At 45.6% G+C, this 12576-nt stretch overlaps 1 protein-coding gene across 1 annotated transcript in view; it reads left to right on the top strand.

The window, feature by feature from the left end:
• notch3 (notch receptor 3) overlaps window positions 1-12363 on the top strand; it is a 29161-nt gene extending 16798 nt beyond the window's left edge. Inside the window, exons 10-33 of the mRNA XM_069148864.1 lie at window positions 240-353; window positions 1411-1644; window positions 1858-1968; window positions 2073-2265; window positions 2458-2603; window positions 2923-3156; window positions 3268-3420; window positions 3546-3774; window positions 3910-4111; window positions 4228-4384; window positions 4476-4660; window positions 4762-4894; window positions 5006-5263; window positions 5358-5470; window positions 5571-6100; window positions 6192-6518; window positions 6612-6760; window positions 6848-7070; window positions 7191-7281; window positions 7415-7583; window positions 7724-8028; window positions 8145-8292; window positions 8402-8499; window positions 8624-12363. Coding sequence (XP_069004965.1) covers window positions 240-353; window positions 1411-1644; window positions 1858-1968; window positions 2073-2265; window positions 2458-2603; window positions 2923-3156; window positions 3268-3420; window positions 3546-3774; window positions 3910-4111; window positions 4228-4384; window positions 4476-4660; window positions 4762-4894; window positions 5006-5263; window positions 5358-5470; window positions 5571-6100; window positions 6192-6518; window positions 6612-6760; window positions 6848-7070; window positions 7191-7281; window positions 7415-7583; window positions 7724-8028; window positions 8145-8292; window positions 8402-8499; window positions 8624-10111 — 5990 coding nt within the window. The 3' untranslated portion in view covers window positions 10112-12363. The remainder of the gene's footprint in view (window positions 1-239; window positions 354-1410; window positions 1645-1857; window positions 1969-2072; window positions 2266-2457; window positions 2604-2922; window positions 3157-3267; window positions 3421-3545; window positions 3775-3909; window positions 4112-4227; window positions 4385-4475; window positions 4661-4761; window positions 4895-5005; window positions 5264-5357; window positions 5471-5570; window positions 6101-6191; window positions 6519-6611; window positions 6761-6847; window positions 7071-7190; window positions 7282-7414; window positions 7584-7723; window positions 8029-8144; window positions 8293-8401; window positions 8500-8623) is intronic.
• The last annotated feature ends 213 nt before the right edge of the window (window positions 12364-12576 follow it).

Below are 12576 nucleotides of genomic sequence, written 5' to 3' on the forward strand. Positions count from 1 at the left end.
CAAGGTCAAAGGCTTTCCATTGCATTTTGTAGTGGTCATTTCAGCGCTGGTCCAAGTGCACAGATGACATGTCCTTAACCAGGCAAGACCGCTCTTAAACCCTACCTTAGCCAGACACCACTAACCTAGCCAGAGACCTCTGCCCTTCTAAGAAGAGCAGAACTGCCCTCTGACCTGAGCACGGACCCTTCCACTGGACCTTCTTTCTGACCCCTAACCTCTATGTTTGCGTGTCCCAGGGTTTACTGGCACCATGTGTCAAATCGACATAGATGAGTGCGCCAGCACGCCCTGCCAGAATGGAGCAAAATGCTACGACCGGCCCAATGGATTTGAGTGCCGCTGTGCTGAAGGTAAGCGTTTCTGTACCTAAGAGTTGTCAGTGGATAGTTGATCAACAGCAGCTCAGTCTGTCCCCAGACAGAAGAGCAGATGAGCCTTAACCACTTGTTTTAGTCTTTGTTAAGCATTCAGTGTTTTTGGGGGCGAGTTATTTCTCTGGATGTCTGCTGGCCAAGCAGACTGACTTGAGGCCCCTAATCCCCCTCTTTCCCTCATCGGCTCTTGGGATCATGGGGTCACTGAGGACCAGCAGTTGCCAAGAAAAGAGCCTTGGTCATCACCCTGACATCTGTTCATCTGTTAAACCCCCCTACAACACCTTATGCTGCATCTTAACTTTCATTCCTCCAGATTCAGTCATGTCCATGTTCAAAAATAAAACCTATTACAGTGAGCGGTAAAGTTTGTCATTAAGGCTGTATATACATGTGTATATATATATATATTTATTTTTTTTAATAATTTATTTATTTATATATATATATAAACAATAGGTTTTGTTTTATATATATATTTGAATATATATAAGCTTGCTGCTTGTATACACTGATATTTAACATGTTTGTTTGGACGGATGCCTATGAAGGAGCTGGCTTCATTGTTTCAGTGGCCAGCTGCTTGGTATTCCCTGTGTTTGTGGGCCCCTTCTGTTGAGTGAAGTGGCCCTGTTTGACGTGGTGCAGTCTATTGTTCCCTCCACCACTGAGAACAAAAGCAAGACTGGGAGGCCTGTGTAGGGCCCTTCTTTACTGCTTTGCCCAACTCAGCATTGCACTACACACATACCACACAAACCAACAGTTACTTGCCTGACACAGGGACACAGTCAACATGGAAACCACAGTGGTCAGAACCCAAAAGTTTTATGATGAAAATGTATGAAACAAGACAAAGGAAGTTCACAAACGTAACAGATACAATTAGAAATTCAAGGAAAAGTTAAATACGTGGGGACTAGAATGAAAACAATGAAAAACTGGGTTTTATGATTGGAAATTGAAAACCAATGAAATATTCTTTATGACCAGATTGTCATCACTCTCCATTCATGCTTTTTTTCCTCCTCAGGTTACGAAGGGACACTCTGCGAGAGCAATATAAACAACTGCCAGCCCGACCCGTGCCACCATGGTACTTGCATCGATGGCATTGCCAGCTACACCTGTAACTGTGACGCTGGCTACACAGGCTATCGCTGTGAGAATCAGCTCAATGAGTGCCACAGCAACCCTTGTCAGAACGGGGGCAAGTGTGTGGACCTGGTCAACAAGTACATCTGCCAGTGCCAACATGGAACCTCAGGTAAGAGGAAAAACTCCACACACAACACATACTTTGATTTTGTTTATTCAAGCCTGTGACTTAGTAATTTAAAACAAATGTTGCTGTTTAGGGTGATGACGACAATATATTTACATTTTCTGCCCCAAAATGTTGTGAAACATATGTTTTGTCAATGTTAAAATGTTAAGAATATTTCTACAAGCCTAATGTAAAACCCCTATGTCGTCCCAGGCACAAACTGTGAGAAAAACTTTGATGACTGTGCCAGTAACCCATGTGACTATGGCATCTGCAAAGATGGCATCAACCGCTATGACTGTGTTTGCAAACCTGGCTTCACTGGTAAGGCTCTGTGAAATGAAAGCACAATTTTTAGATGAAAAATCAATTCTCACTGGGACTGTTGACAAAGGCACTTTGATTATGTCTAACATCTCTCCTGCCAGGTCCCAAATGTAACGTGGAAATAGATGAGTGTGCATCTAGCCCCTGTAGAAATGGAGGGACATGTGTGGATGAAGAGAATGGATTTCACTGCCAGTGTCCCGAGGGCTTTAAACCCCCTTACTGCTACTCTCAGGTGGACGAGTGTGGCAGCAGCCCGTGTGTTCATGGCTCATGCAGGGATGACATCAATGGGTATGAACAGTTACAGCTTTTGTGACCGTTTAAAGTGAGTCAAATGGCCACATACCAAGGAGAAACTTGGCTTTGCCACCTTGTGAGCTTATGACTACTCCTACAGGTTTCAACTTGTGCATCAGGTCATTGTTATTTGATTTTCACAAACTGGGATCTTTTGGGTTATTGACTGTTCTCCTGTATTTCCAGTTACCGCTGTGACTGTGAGCCCGGATGGGTGGGGAAGAACTGTGACCTGGATAGGAATGACTGTTTGCCAAGTCCCTGCCAGAATGCCGGCACGTGCATCGACCAGCTCAATGGCTTCACCTGCAAGTGTCGCCAAGGCTTCAGAGGTGAGAGAACATATCACACTAGTAAACACAAAATAAGTGCTTAGGCCATCAACATTATAAATTACAACAGAAAGACAGGAATACACATGTAAAAGATATGCATTAGTTAAAGTCATATTTGAGTGTCTTTAGTCAACAAATCTTCTAAAAAGAACCCTCCGATGGCTCCATCATTTTCCTTCTCCTAAATGACAATTGTCTGCCTCCCCCTAGTGGTGTGTTAAAAACATGCAGATGCAGTCACCACTTACATTTATGTTAGACTCATTAATATTCAGTTCTGTTCTATGTCTTAATGTTTCTTTTGCCGTTTTGACAGGTAATCTCTGCCAGGTGAACATTAACGAATGTGCATCCAGCCCCTGCCTGAACAAGGGCACATGTGTGGACGGAGTGGCCAGTTTCACCTGTCTGTGCGAGCTACCTTACAGTGGACCCACTTGTGCTGAGGTCCTCACCCCCTGCTCCCCGAACCCGTGTGCCAACCACGCCATCTGCACCCACACACCAGACTACCTAAGCTATCAATGTAACTGCCATCCAGGGTGGCAAGGTTAGCAACTTTTATAATCAATTATCCCAGCGCCTGCCCATCTTCTGAGAGATAATCTGCCTGGAAGCTTGTAAATAATTTCTCATTGTACCATTCTTGTGCATTCTTCAGGTCAGTTGTGTAACATAGACGTGAATGAGTGTATCTCAAACCCTTGCAAGAACCGTGGGACCTGCACCAACACGCTGGGAGGCTTTGTGTGCTCTTGCAGAGCAGGATTTACTGGGCTGACCTGCGAAACGGACATCAATGACTGTTCTCCGAGTGAGTGGCCACATACACTTAGTGTGCTGAATTATTATAATTGTCTTTTTCTGTCAAACACAATACCAAATCCATGTACGTTTACTGTATTTGACCGACGTTATCTTCTCCCGTTGTGCTGTCAGATCCCTGCCTAAGTGGAGGTTCCTGCACAGACAGTGTGAACTCCTTCCACTGCAGCTGCCTGCCAGGATTCACAGGGCCCCGCTGTGCTTTAGAGATCAATGAGTGCCAGAGTTCCCCTTGCAAGAATGGAGGCACATGCACAGATTATGTAAACTCCTACACCTGCACCTGTAGGCCTGGCTTTACTGGCATCTACTGTGAAACCAACATCCCTGATTGCACCGAGAGGTAAGTGTATGTTTGTGTAATAAAGATATCTCTGTGTTGTACTTATTTAACCTGCTTAAATATGCATGTCAATAACGACTTAATATGGTGGAAAAAAGTCTACATTTAAAACCCTATTTTCGCTTATGTCCACAGCTCTTGCTTCAATGGAGGGACGTGCACAGATAAAATCAATGGTTATTCATGTACCTGCCGCTCAGGCTTCACCGGCTCCCACTGCCAATATGAAGTCAATGAGTGTGACTCCCAGCCGTGCCTCAACGGAGGAATCTGTCAAGATGCCCTGGAGTCCTTCCGTTGCTCCTGTCCCAAGGGCTATACTGGCAACCGCTGCCAGGTACACACACTGATAGACACTCTTGAAATGTCTTGTTAGGGCCTTTAGTCTCCATATCTATATGGTTATTGGCGAATAAATTCTGAACATTTTCCATCTGCGTCTTGCCTTCCCAGACACCAGTGGATTGGTGCAGGCGCTCCTCTCCTTGCCAAAATGGAGGACGCTGTCGGCAAAAGGATGCTTCTTTCATCTGTGATTGTACTAACGGCTGGTCCGGACGCTACTGTGACATCCCGAGAGTCTCCTGCGAGACAGCTGCTCGCCAGAGAGGTACATGATTACATTTATACCTCAGTCTGAGTTTGTGCTGTAACAGAGTAATTGAAGTCAAATTTTTTTTCCCCCAAATCTTTCTTATCAGGGCTCCAGACAGATGAACTTTGCCACCATGGTGGTCACTGCGTCAACACCGGCAATACCCACTATTGTAAATGTCCTGCTGACTACACTGGAAGCTATTGCGAAAGCCAAGTGGACCACTGTGAGGACAAACCTTGTCGCAACGGTGCCACCTGCAGGGGATATGTGGGAGGGTACCAGTGTGACGTGAGTCTATTGCTATCTATTACTGCATGCTTCAGTTGTGCGTCTTCATGCTTTTTCACAGTTGTGATGTTAATGTACTTGTCATCTGCTTGTCATTACAGTGTATGCCAGGCTATACTGGGCAGAATTGCGAGATTGAAATCAATGAGTGCCAGTCTCATCCGTGCCAAAACGGAGGAACTTGCATTGATCTGGTGGGACATTATATCTGCTCCTGTCCACCCGGCACACTGGGTATGAAATCACAAATACTACAGAAACCTGTGCTTATTACTAAAGAGACTTTTAACATGTGCAACTAAAAAAACAATACTTAATAGTTTATAATGATCTTCTCTATTCAAGGTGTTCTCTGTGAGATCAATGAAGATGACTGTGCTCCACCCCTGAGGCTGCGCAGTGCTGGCCCTAAGTGCCTGAACAACGGCACCTGCGTGGACAGAGTGGGAGGATACCGCTGCAATTGTCCCCCTGGGTTCACAGGAGAACGATGTGAGGGAGACATAAATGAGTGTCTGTCCAACCCCTGCAGTCCCTCCAACAGTCTGGACTGCATCCAGCTGCCCAATGACTACCAATGTGTCTGCAAGCCTGGCTTCACAGGTTAGACAGCTACCACCAAGTCACCTTCCACTTGATCTGTCACTCTGAATTCTCTTCCATTTGTTGAGCCTTACCAGCAATATGTTGTTTTTAGGTCGAAGGTGTCAGAGCAGGTTCAGTGTGTGCGAGTCTCAGCCTTGTCAGAATGGAGGAGCCTGTTCTATAACCAGCAGCTCCGCCCTAGGATACACCTGCACCTGTCAGCTTGTGAGTGTACATTCACGTTAAGAGTCTCGACACTTAGTTTGACTTTGTAGTTTGTGAATTACAGCATGCTTGATTGCGTCTTGATGATGTCTATCTTTAGGGTTATACTGGGCCCAATTGCGAGAGAAGCATGTCCTGTCGGGAGCTGTCCTGCTACAATGGAGGTAGCTGTGCACTTACCACAAGAGGGGCGCGTTGCACCTGCCCGCCAGGTTATGGCGGGCCTCAATGTCAGCATCGCAGTAATGAAGGCTGCTCCTCCCAACCTTGCCGGAATGGAGGATTGTGCACTGAAGAGACCAGCTTCCCGTACTTCCACTGCCAGTGTCCCAGTGGCTGGATAGGTAAACGCTGCGAGCAGAACATCGTATCAGTCGAGACCCCGACACCCTCGTGCCCTCTGGCAGACTGTCACGGCAAAGCCAATGATGGCGTTTGTGACAAGGAATGCAACACATTCCACTGTCGTTGGGACGGCGGCGACTGTTCTCTAGCAGTGAACCCCTGGGCTCGTTGCACAGATCCTCGCTGCTGGCGTGTCTTCAACAATAGTCAGTGTGATGAGTCCTGTAACAACGCTGAATGTCTGTATGACAACTTTGACTGCAGAAACAAGGAGAAGGTTTGCAAGTGAGTATACTTTTACTGATTTAAAGGATTCCCCGTTTTCACTCACCTGAGAAAACCTGAGCTGATCCTTCTGTTTGTCTCGTTCAATCAGTCCAATATATGAAACCTACTGCATCGACCACTATGCTGATGACCAGTGTGACCAGGGCTGCAACACCGAAGAGTGTGGCTGGGACGGCTTGGACTGTGCAAAGAAAGTTCCAGAAGTTCTTGCTGATGGTCTCTTGGTTTTGGTAGTCCTGCTGCCTCCAGAGGAGCTTCTCCGCACCAGCACTGCTTTTCTGCAGAAATTAAGCGCTATCCTACACACTTCACTGCGCTTCAGGCTAGACCAGAATGGAGAAGCCATGATCCGCCCCTACACCCGCCAAGAGGCGCGCTTCAAGCGGGAGCTGCAGCCTCACCAGGAGGTCATCGGGTAAGTCAGGCATACAGTAAGCATAAAAACTGAAGCCTTGTACTGTAGACTGTGCATTAGCACTAAACACCTGCTTCTCTTCTTCTTCTGTAGCTCCGTGGTCTACCTGGAAATAGACAACCGTTTGTGCTCTCCGGGTTCTGAGGGCTGTTTCCCCACAGCTGACAGTGCTGCTGAGTACCTGGGAGCCTTGTCAGCGGTAGAAATGCTCCGCTTTCCGTACCCCATCATACAAGCCCGTGGTGAGTAGGGTTACCGAAAGAACTCAGAAAGGTCTAGTAAGACTAATGAGGCACAAAATGTAATGAGCATTTTTCTTCTTACCACAGGTGAAAAGAGGCCACCAGACCCTGACACGCAGTGGGACAAGCTGATGCTGGTGGGGTTAGTTTCTCTTTTCCTTTTGGTCATCCTGGTGATCGGCATGTTGATTGCTCGAAGAAAGAGAGAACACAGCACCCTTTGGTTCCCTGAGGGCTTCTTCCTCAAAAAGGAACCCAGCAGCAACAAGAACCGCAGAGAGCCTGTGGGCCAGGACGCTTTGGGAATGAAGTAAGTTATTCTGCTGTAAACGTTAACCCTATATTTTTTAAAGTACTAGTTTGATTCATTTGTTTTGAAATTGAATGAGCTTCTTTGGGCTTATATTGATACACATTCACCTGTAAACAGACACATGCCAAAAACTGTGGAAGAATCTCTCCTCGGAGATCACGGTGAGCAGTGGATGGACTCGGATTGCCCAGAAGCAAAAAGGCTGAAGGTCAGTTATAAAACTTTTTTTTTTACAATAAAGTGCCCTCATCTATTTACATACACACAAAAGCAGAAGAGTATGTACTGTATATACATTGAGAATTTCAGCATGCATTTAAAAGTTCTTTCCGTGAATTCAGGTTGAGGAGCCGAGTATGCTCTCAGACAGTGAAGATGCAGTGGACTGCAGACAGTGGACACAGCATCACCTTGCAGCTGCAGACATCCGCGTACCACCCACAATGGCCCTCACTCCACCTCAAGGAGAGTTTGAAAGCGACTGCATGGATGTCAACGTCCGAGGACCAGGTTGGTAGCGATATAATCCTAGTTTTAAGATTGAAGCTGCGATTTGCGCATTCCTTTTTTTTTTTTTAAACAATCCTATGTGTTATAATATGCCTGAATCCACATAAACTCACCTTAACCCTGTTTTCATCTCCTCCCAGATGGCTTTACACCTCTGATGCTGGCATCATTCTGTGGAGGCGGCTTAGAGCCTGAAATAGCAGAGGAGGAGGAGAGTGAGGAGTGTTCTGCCAACATAATCTCTGACCTGATCTATCAGGGCGCATCCCTCGCCGCCCAAACAGACCGCACTGGCGAGACAGCACTCCACCTGGCTGCTCGCTACGCCCGTGCTGATGCTGCTAAGAGGCTGTTGGATGCCGGGGCAGATGCCAATGCTCAGGACAACACCGGACGCACCCCGCTACATGCTGCAGTAGCCGCAGATGCACAGGGTGTCTTCCAGGTAATCACTGCATACTGTTTATGGCTATCTGGTAGAAATGACAAAATACTGTGAATGTGTTTCAAAAAAAAAAAAAAAAATTATCCACTTAAGTTAAGTCTTTTTATTCCTTCTAGATTCTGATCCGAAATCGAGCCACTGATCTTGACTCCCGTATGTATGATGGCTCCACTGCACTGATCCTGGCTGCCCGGCTGGCAGTAGAGGGCATGGTAGAGGAGCTCATCACTTGTCATGCTGACGTCAACGCAGTGGATGAATTAGGTAAGTGTGTAATTTTTCACTCAGGATCGTGTCCTGATGCAGATGTTCCATGTAGTAATATTGATGCTTAGAAACAGTTGATGTGTATTTTCATTGTTGTTTCTTTTAGGTAAATCTGCTTTGCACTGGGCTGCTGCTGTCAACAATGTGGAGGCCACTGTTGCCCTGCTGAAGAATGGTGCAAACAAAGATATGCAAGATCTCAAGGTATGTAATCCATTTATACTTTTTTTTTTTTAAGTGTATCAAAGCATGGTGTTAATATAAATACATCTGGTTGTATCTATTACAGCCTAATTATTTTGTCTTTTTTTATTTTTTTTATTTTTAGGAGGAAACCCCTTTGTTCCTTGCAGCCCGTGAGGGCAGCTGTGAGGCCGTGAAGGTGCTGCTGGCTCACTTTGCCAACAGAGAAATCACAGACCATATGGACAGGTTGCCAAGAGACATTGCTCAGGAGCGTATGCACCACGACATTGTGCAGCTACTTGATGAGTACAACACGGTAAGGAGTCCCCAAGGCCACGGAGGGGCTGGACACCACCTCAGTGGGGCACACACTCTGTCTCCTCTCATGTGCCCTCCCAGTGCCTTCCTACCAAGTCTGAAGAACACCCCGCAGGGCAAGAAGAACCGTCGGCCTGGGGCCAAGGGTTCAAGCCTGGGAGGCCAACATGCCGCCAGTTTGAAGGAGTCAGTGAAGGCCCGCAATAAGAAGCTGACCCTGGACATGCAGAGTGCCTTACTGGAGAGCTCGGTTACTTTGTCCCCAGTCGACTCACTGGACTCACCCCACGGGGGAGCTAGCAACGCTGGCTACATCACCAACCCCACTTCCCCTGTGGCCATGCAATCACCAGGGCTTTACCACTCCTCCATGTCTGTCCCAAACACCCCAATGGTACACAGTAGCATGTTGGAGGGAGGTGGCCCCTTTGCTGTGTCTCTAGCCCAACTCAATGACCTGGGAGCTGGGGGAATGTCCTTGCAGGGGCGAGTCTCTATGGCTTCAGATGTCAACCATGGCTATGTGCTGAGTTCGGGCCAGATGGGACTCAACATGGGCCTGGTCAGTCCAGTCAGTGTGCCCTTTGACTGGCACAACCGCATGCCCCCCTCCTCCCAGTGTGGTCAGCAGGTAGTGAATATTGTGCAGAGTCCCCAGGCAGGCATGCATCCCCAGAGTCCAGCCATGCAGCAGCAGAGCATGCTGATGCACCAACAGCAGATCTACCGTAATACCATGCTGCAGCCCACACCCGTTACCTCCACACCCACCATCAGCCCAGTGAAGTTGCCTTCCATTGCTGAACAGCAGCAGCAGCAGCAGCAGCTCATTAACCACAGCATCTCCAGCCAGCAAAGCATGGCCCGCATGGGCACCTCCACCCCACCGACACCCCAGACCTCGCAGCCCCCGCCGCCCTTCTTCCAGCAGCAGCAGATGCCTCAGCAACCCTCTCAGCCCCAGCCGGCTGCTCAGCCTCCACAGGCAGCCACGCCAGCGGCTCAGCCCCCTCAGGCTCTGCCCTCCCAGCCCAGTGGCAGCACTGCCGGAAAGGAGGATTACCCAACCCCTCCTTCCCAGCACAGCTATTCCTCCGCACTAGATGCCACGCCTAAGCATTACCTCCATTTGCCCAGTGAGCACCCCTACTTGACCCCCTCTCCGGAGTCTCCTGACCACTGGTCTAGTCCCTCTCCTCACTGCGTCTCTGATTGGTCAGATTCCACACCCAGCCCAGCAGTCGCTGTCCCTGCCCAAACCCAAATTACTCAAATCCCAGAGGCCAATGGCAAGATGCAGGTGTTTGCGTGAAGATCCTATGGCCTCTGCCTGAAAAGGGACCCGGGGTGAAAGAATTAGTGGACTGGCTCTTGGGCCTGTCTGTGCTTTTATGTGTCAGCCTGTTTCCAAGATTTTCATTGGATTTGGATTGACTATGTATATCACGAGGACCGTCTGCTAGTGAATTTTGCAGAGGAAAAAAAAAGTAAAGGGAAATGTGTGTTGTCTGAAAAAAACAGCAGACAATTTAATGAAGTAATTCTGTCACAGATGGACTTGTTTTTTATTATAAAAAAAAAAAAGTATATGAAGAAAACCAAGTCTTTCATTTCAAAGACTTAGGGATGTTCTCCTGAAAACTAACAAACATGTAAAAGTAGATAAGAGAAAAAGTGAAATGTTGAAGGGAATTCATTTATTTTTATTTATTGTTTTTATCTATCTGAACTGTTTTTTTTTTTTTAGGTGTTTCTCTTTCTTTTCTCACTTAAAAGTGCCAACCCCAAAATGAAAAAAAAAATGGTTCCGGCAAATACATTTCAAGAGTTCCTCTGCAGTCGTGTTATGTTTGATTTAATTGTGGTAAATAATTACTTTCCATATGAGTATTAAGAAGAAGAATGTACCGGTAGATGAGTGTCTCTGAAGCACTTCAAGTGACCAGCCTCACGAAACCAGTGTGGGTCAAACAACGATTGACTCCAATGGATATTTATAATATATGGGTGGCATTTAATTTGGCGATTTTCTTCATAATCTTTCAAAAATGAATCAGCAGAGAAAACTTTTTGGTTAAAAGCTTTTCATTTGTAGTTTCTCAATGAACACTAAAGAACTCTTACTGCCAGTTTTACTGATACCTTCTGTTGTTTACCGTGTTTTCATTCACTTTAAGAAAATGTTTCAAACAACTGTTTTGCCCTTAAAATCAGCCTCTCACTGCCCTTATGTTAAATTTGTTTTCGTTTGTTTTATACTTTTTTTTTTGTATATTTGTGGAAAACCATGAATACCTTCTTTTAAACATCACTTCAGATGTACTAAGCTATGCTTATATCAGCTGCTATTTTATATCACTCTTCCCTGCAAACATTCCTCCGTTTTGCCCGTCTTGTCCAGTCCGGACGCTGTGACTTTTTAAAGCGGCATTTAACGCAGAGTAGAACCTGATGACATACTTGTAGAATCTGTTACGCGCCCGGTCCCTGCTCGTGTCTGTAGTGCAGTCGTGGTCGGTGTGAGGGTGTGGCTGCCGGGCTGCAACTGCTTATGCCCGGTCACTCCTCAAGGGGAGGTGTTTGACGGCATGCCGCGGGGGGCAGTTCCTCCTGCGTCTACAGTAGCTTCCGGTCCAGGAGCCATGGAGTTGACTCTCGAGATGATTATTAAATGAGACGGAAGGAAAAAAAAACAAAAAAAAAAACACACTACTATGTAGTGCTGCACCCTTCGACCTTTTACAAAACTCTGAGCTGACGCTTCCAGACATTTAAGCTGACACCTTGTGTAATGTCTGTCCAACTCGTTTATTTCCACGTGTGTCCCGAGTGTGCCGGATAGAGGTTGTCCTCTCCATAACGTTCTGTGGACATTTCAACATGAAGTCAACTGATAATAGTAGAATTTTGAGAAAGTAACCTTTGCATTTTCATCTTGTTACAACATGAACAGAAATGAGTAGGCCACCACTTCTAGCTACTATTTTTGTGGTGACTTAAACACTGCCCCTAGTTGTGTCATAGACTTGAGTTTCTCTTTAATTAATTGTTTTATCCTGTTCACTATAGGGTCAGAACTCGTAAACATATTGTTCACAATCCAGTTCATGTCTTACTTACAAGGAAAACGGTTTTGTTTGTTTGTTTGTTTTTTATATATATATATTTTTTTTTTATATATATAACTGGTCTTACAATTTCGCTACCAGGTCGCACTAAGTGTTTTGTAAATTTCAACCTCCCAATTTCTGTATGTAAATATGTTTGTTCTGGGTAGATTATTGCTTGAGAAATCTTATGTTTCTAAAATGATTGTTGTGTACTAAAAAGGACAAAAATAAAATGTACTTCATTTAGCATTATTTGAAGCTGAGGCTGTGACTGATATTTTATTGGTCTTGTGTTATTAGAACATCATAGATATTTTCTATCATTATTAATTTCTATACTTGTTTAAAAGTAGTTCAAAAATTATTGTACATAAAACATTTCTACAGTTTTTTTTTGGTTTACAGTCAAAAGTTGTAAAATAAGTTACTTATAATAAAACTGTAGGGAAATACATTTATGTGTCCTCGTGTTTAGTAATGGTGTTGTTTTATTTCATGCATAAACTCAAGGAGAGGGTAGAAAGGTAGCGTACATCCGATGCTCTTTTTAAATGAGGACAGACCCGAGAGCTCTCATTTCTATTTTCAGCTGTGACTAATTGGTATTAGTTACACAATTGCAGGAAAATCTACCAGGCTTTAACATCCACGTGTATTAGCATGCCAA

The sequence above is a fragment of the Embiotoca jacksoni genome, unplaced genomic scaffold (genome assembly GCF_022577435.1).
Source record: "Embiotoca jacksoni isolate LCO1_2020_lvr unplaced genomic scaffold, fEmbJac1.0.p SCAF_15, whole genome shotgun sequence".
Classification (NCBI taxonomy): Eukaryota; Metazoa; Chordata; class Actinopteri; family Embiotocidae; genus Embiotoca; species Embiotoca jacksoni.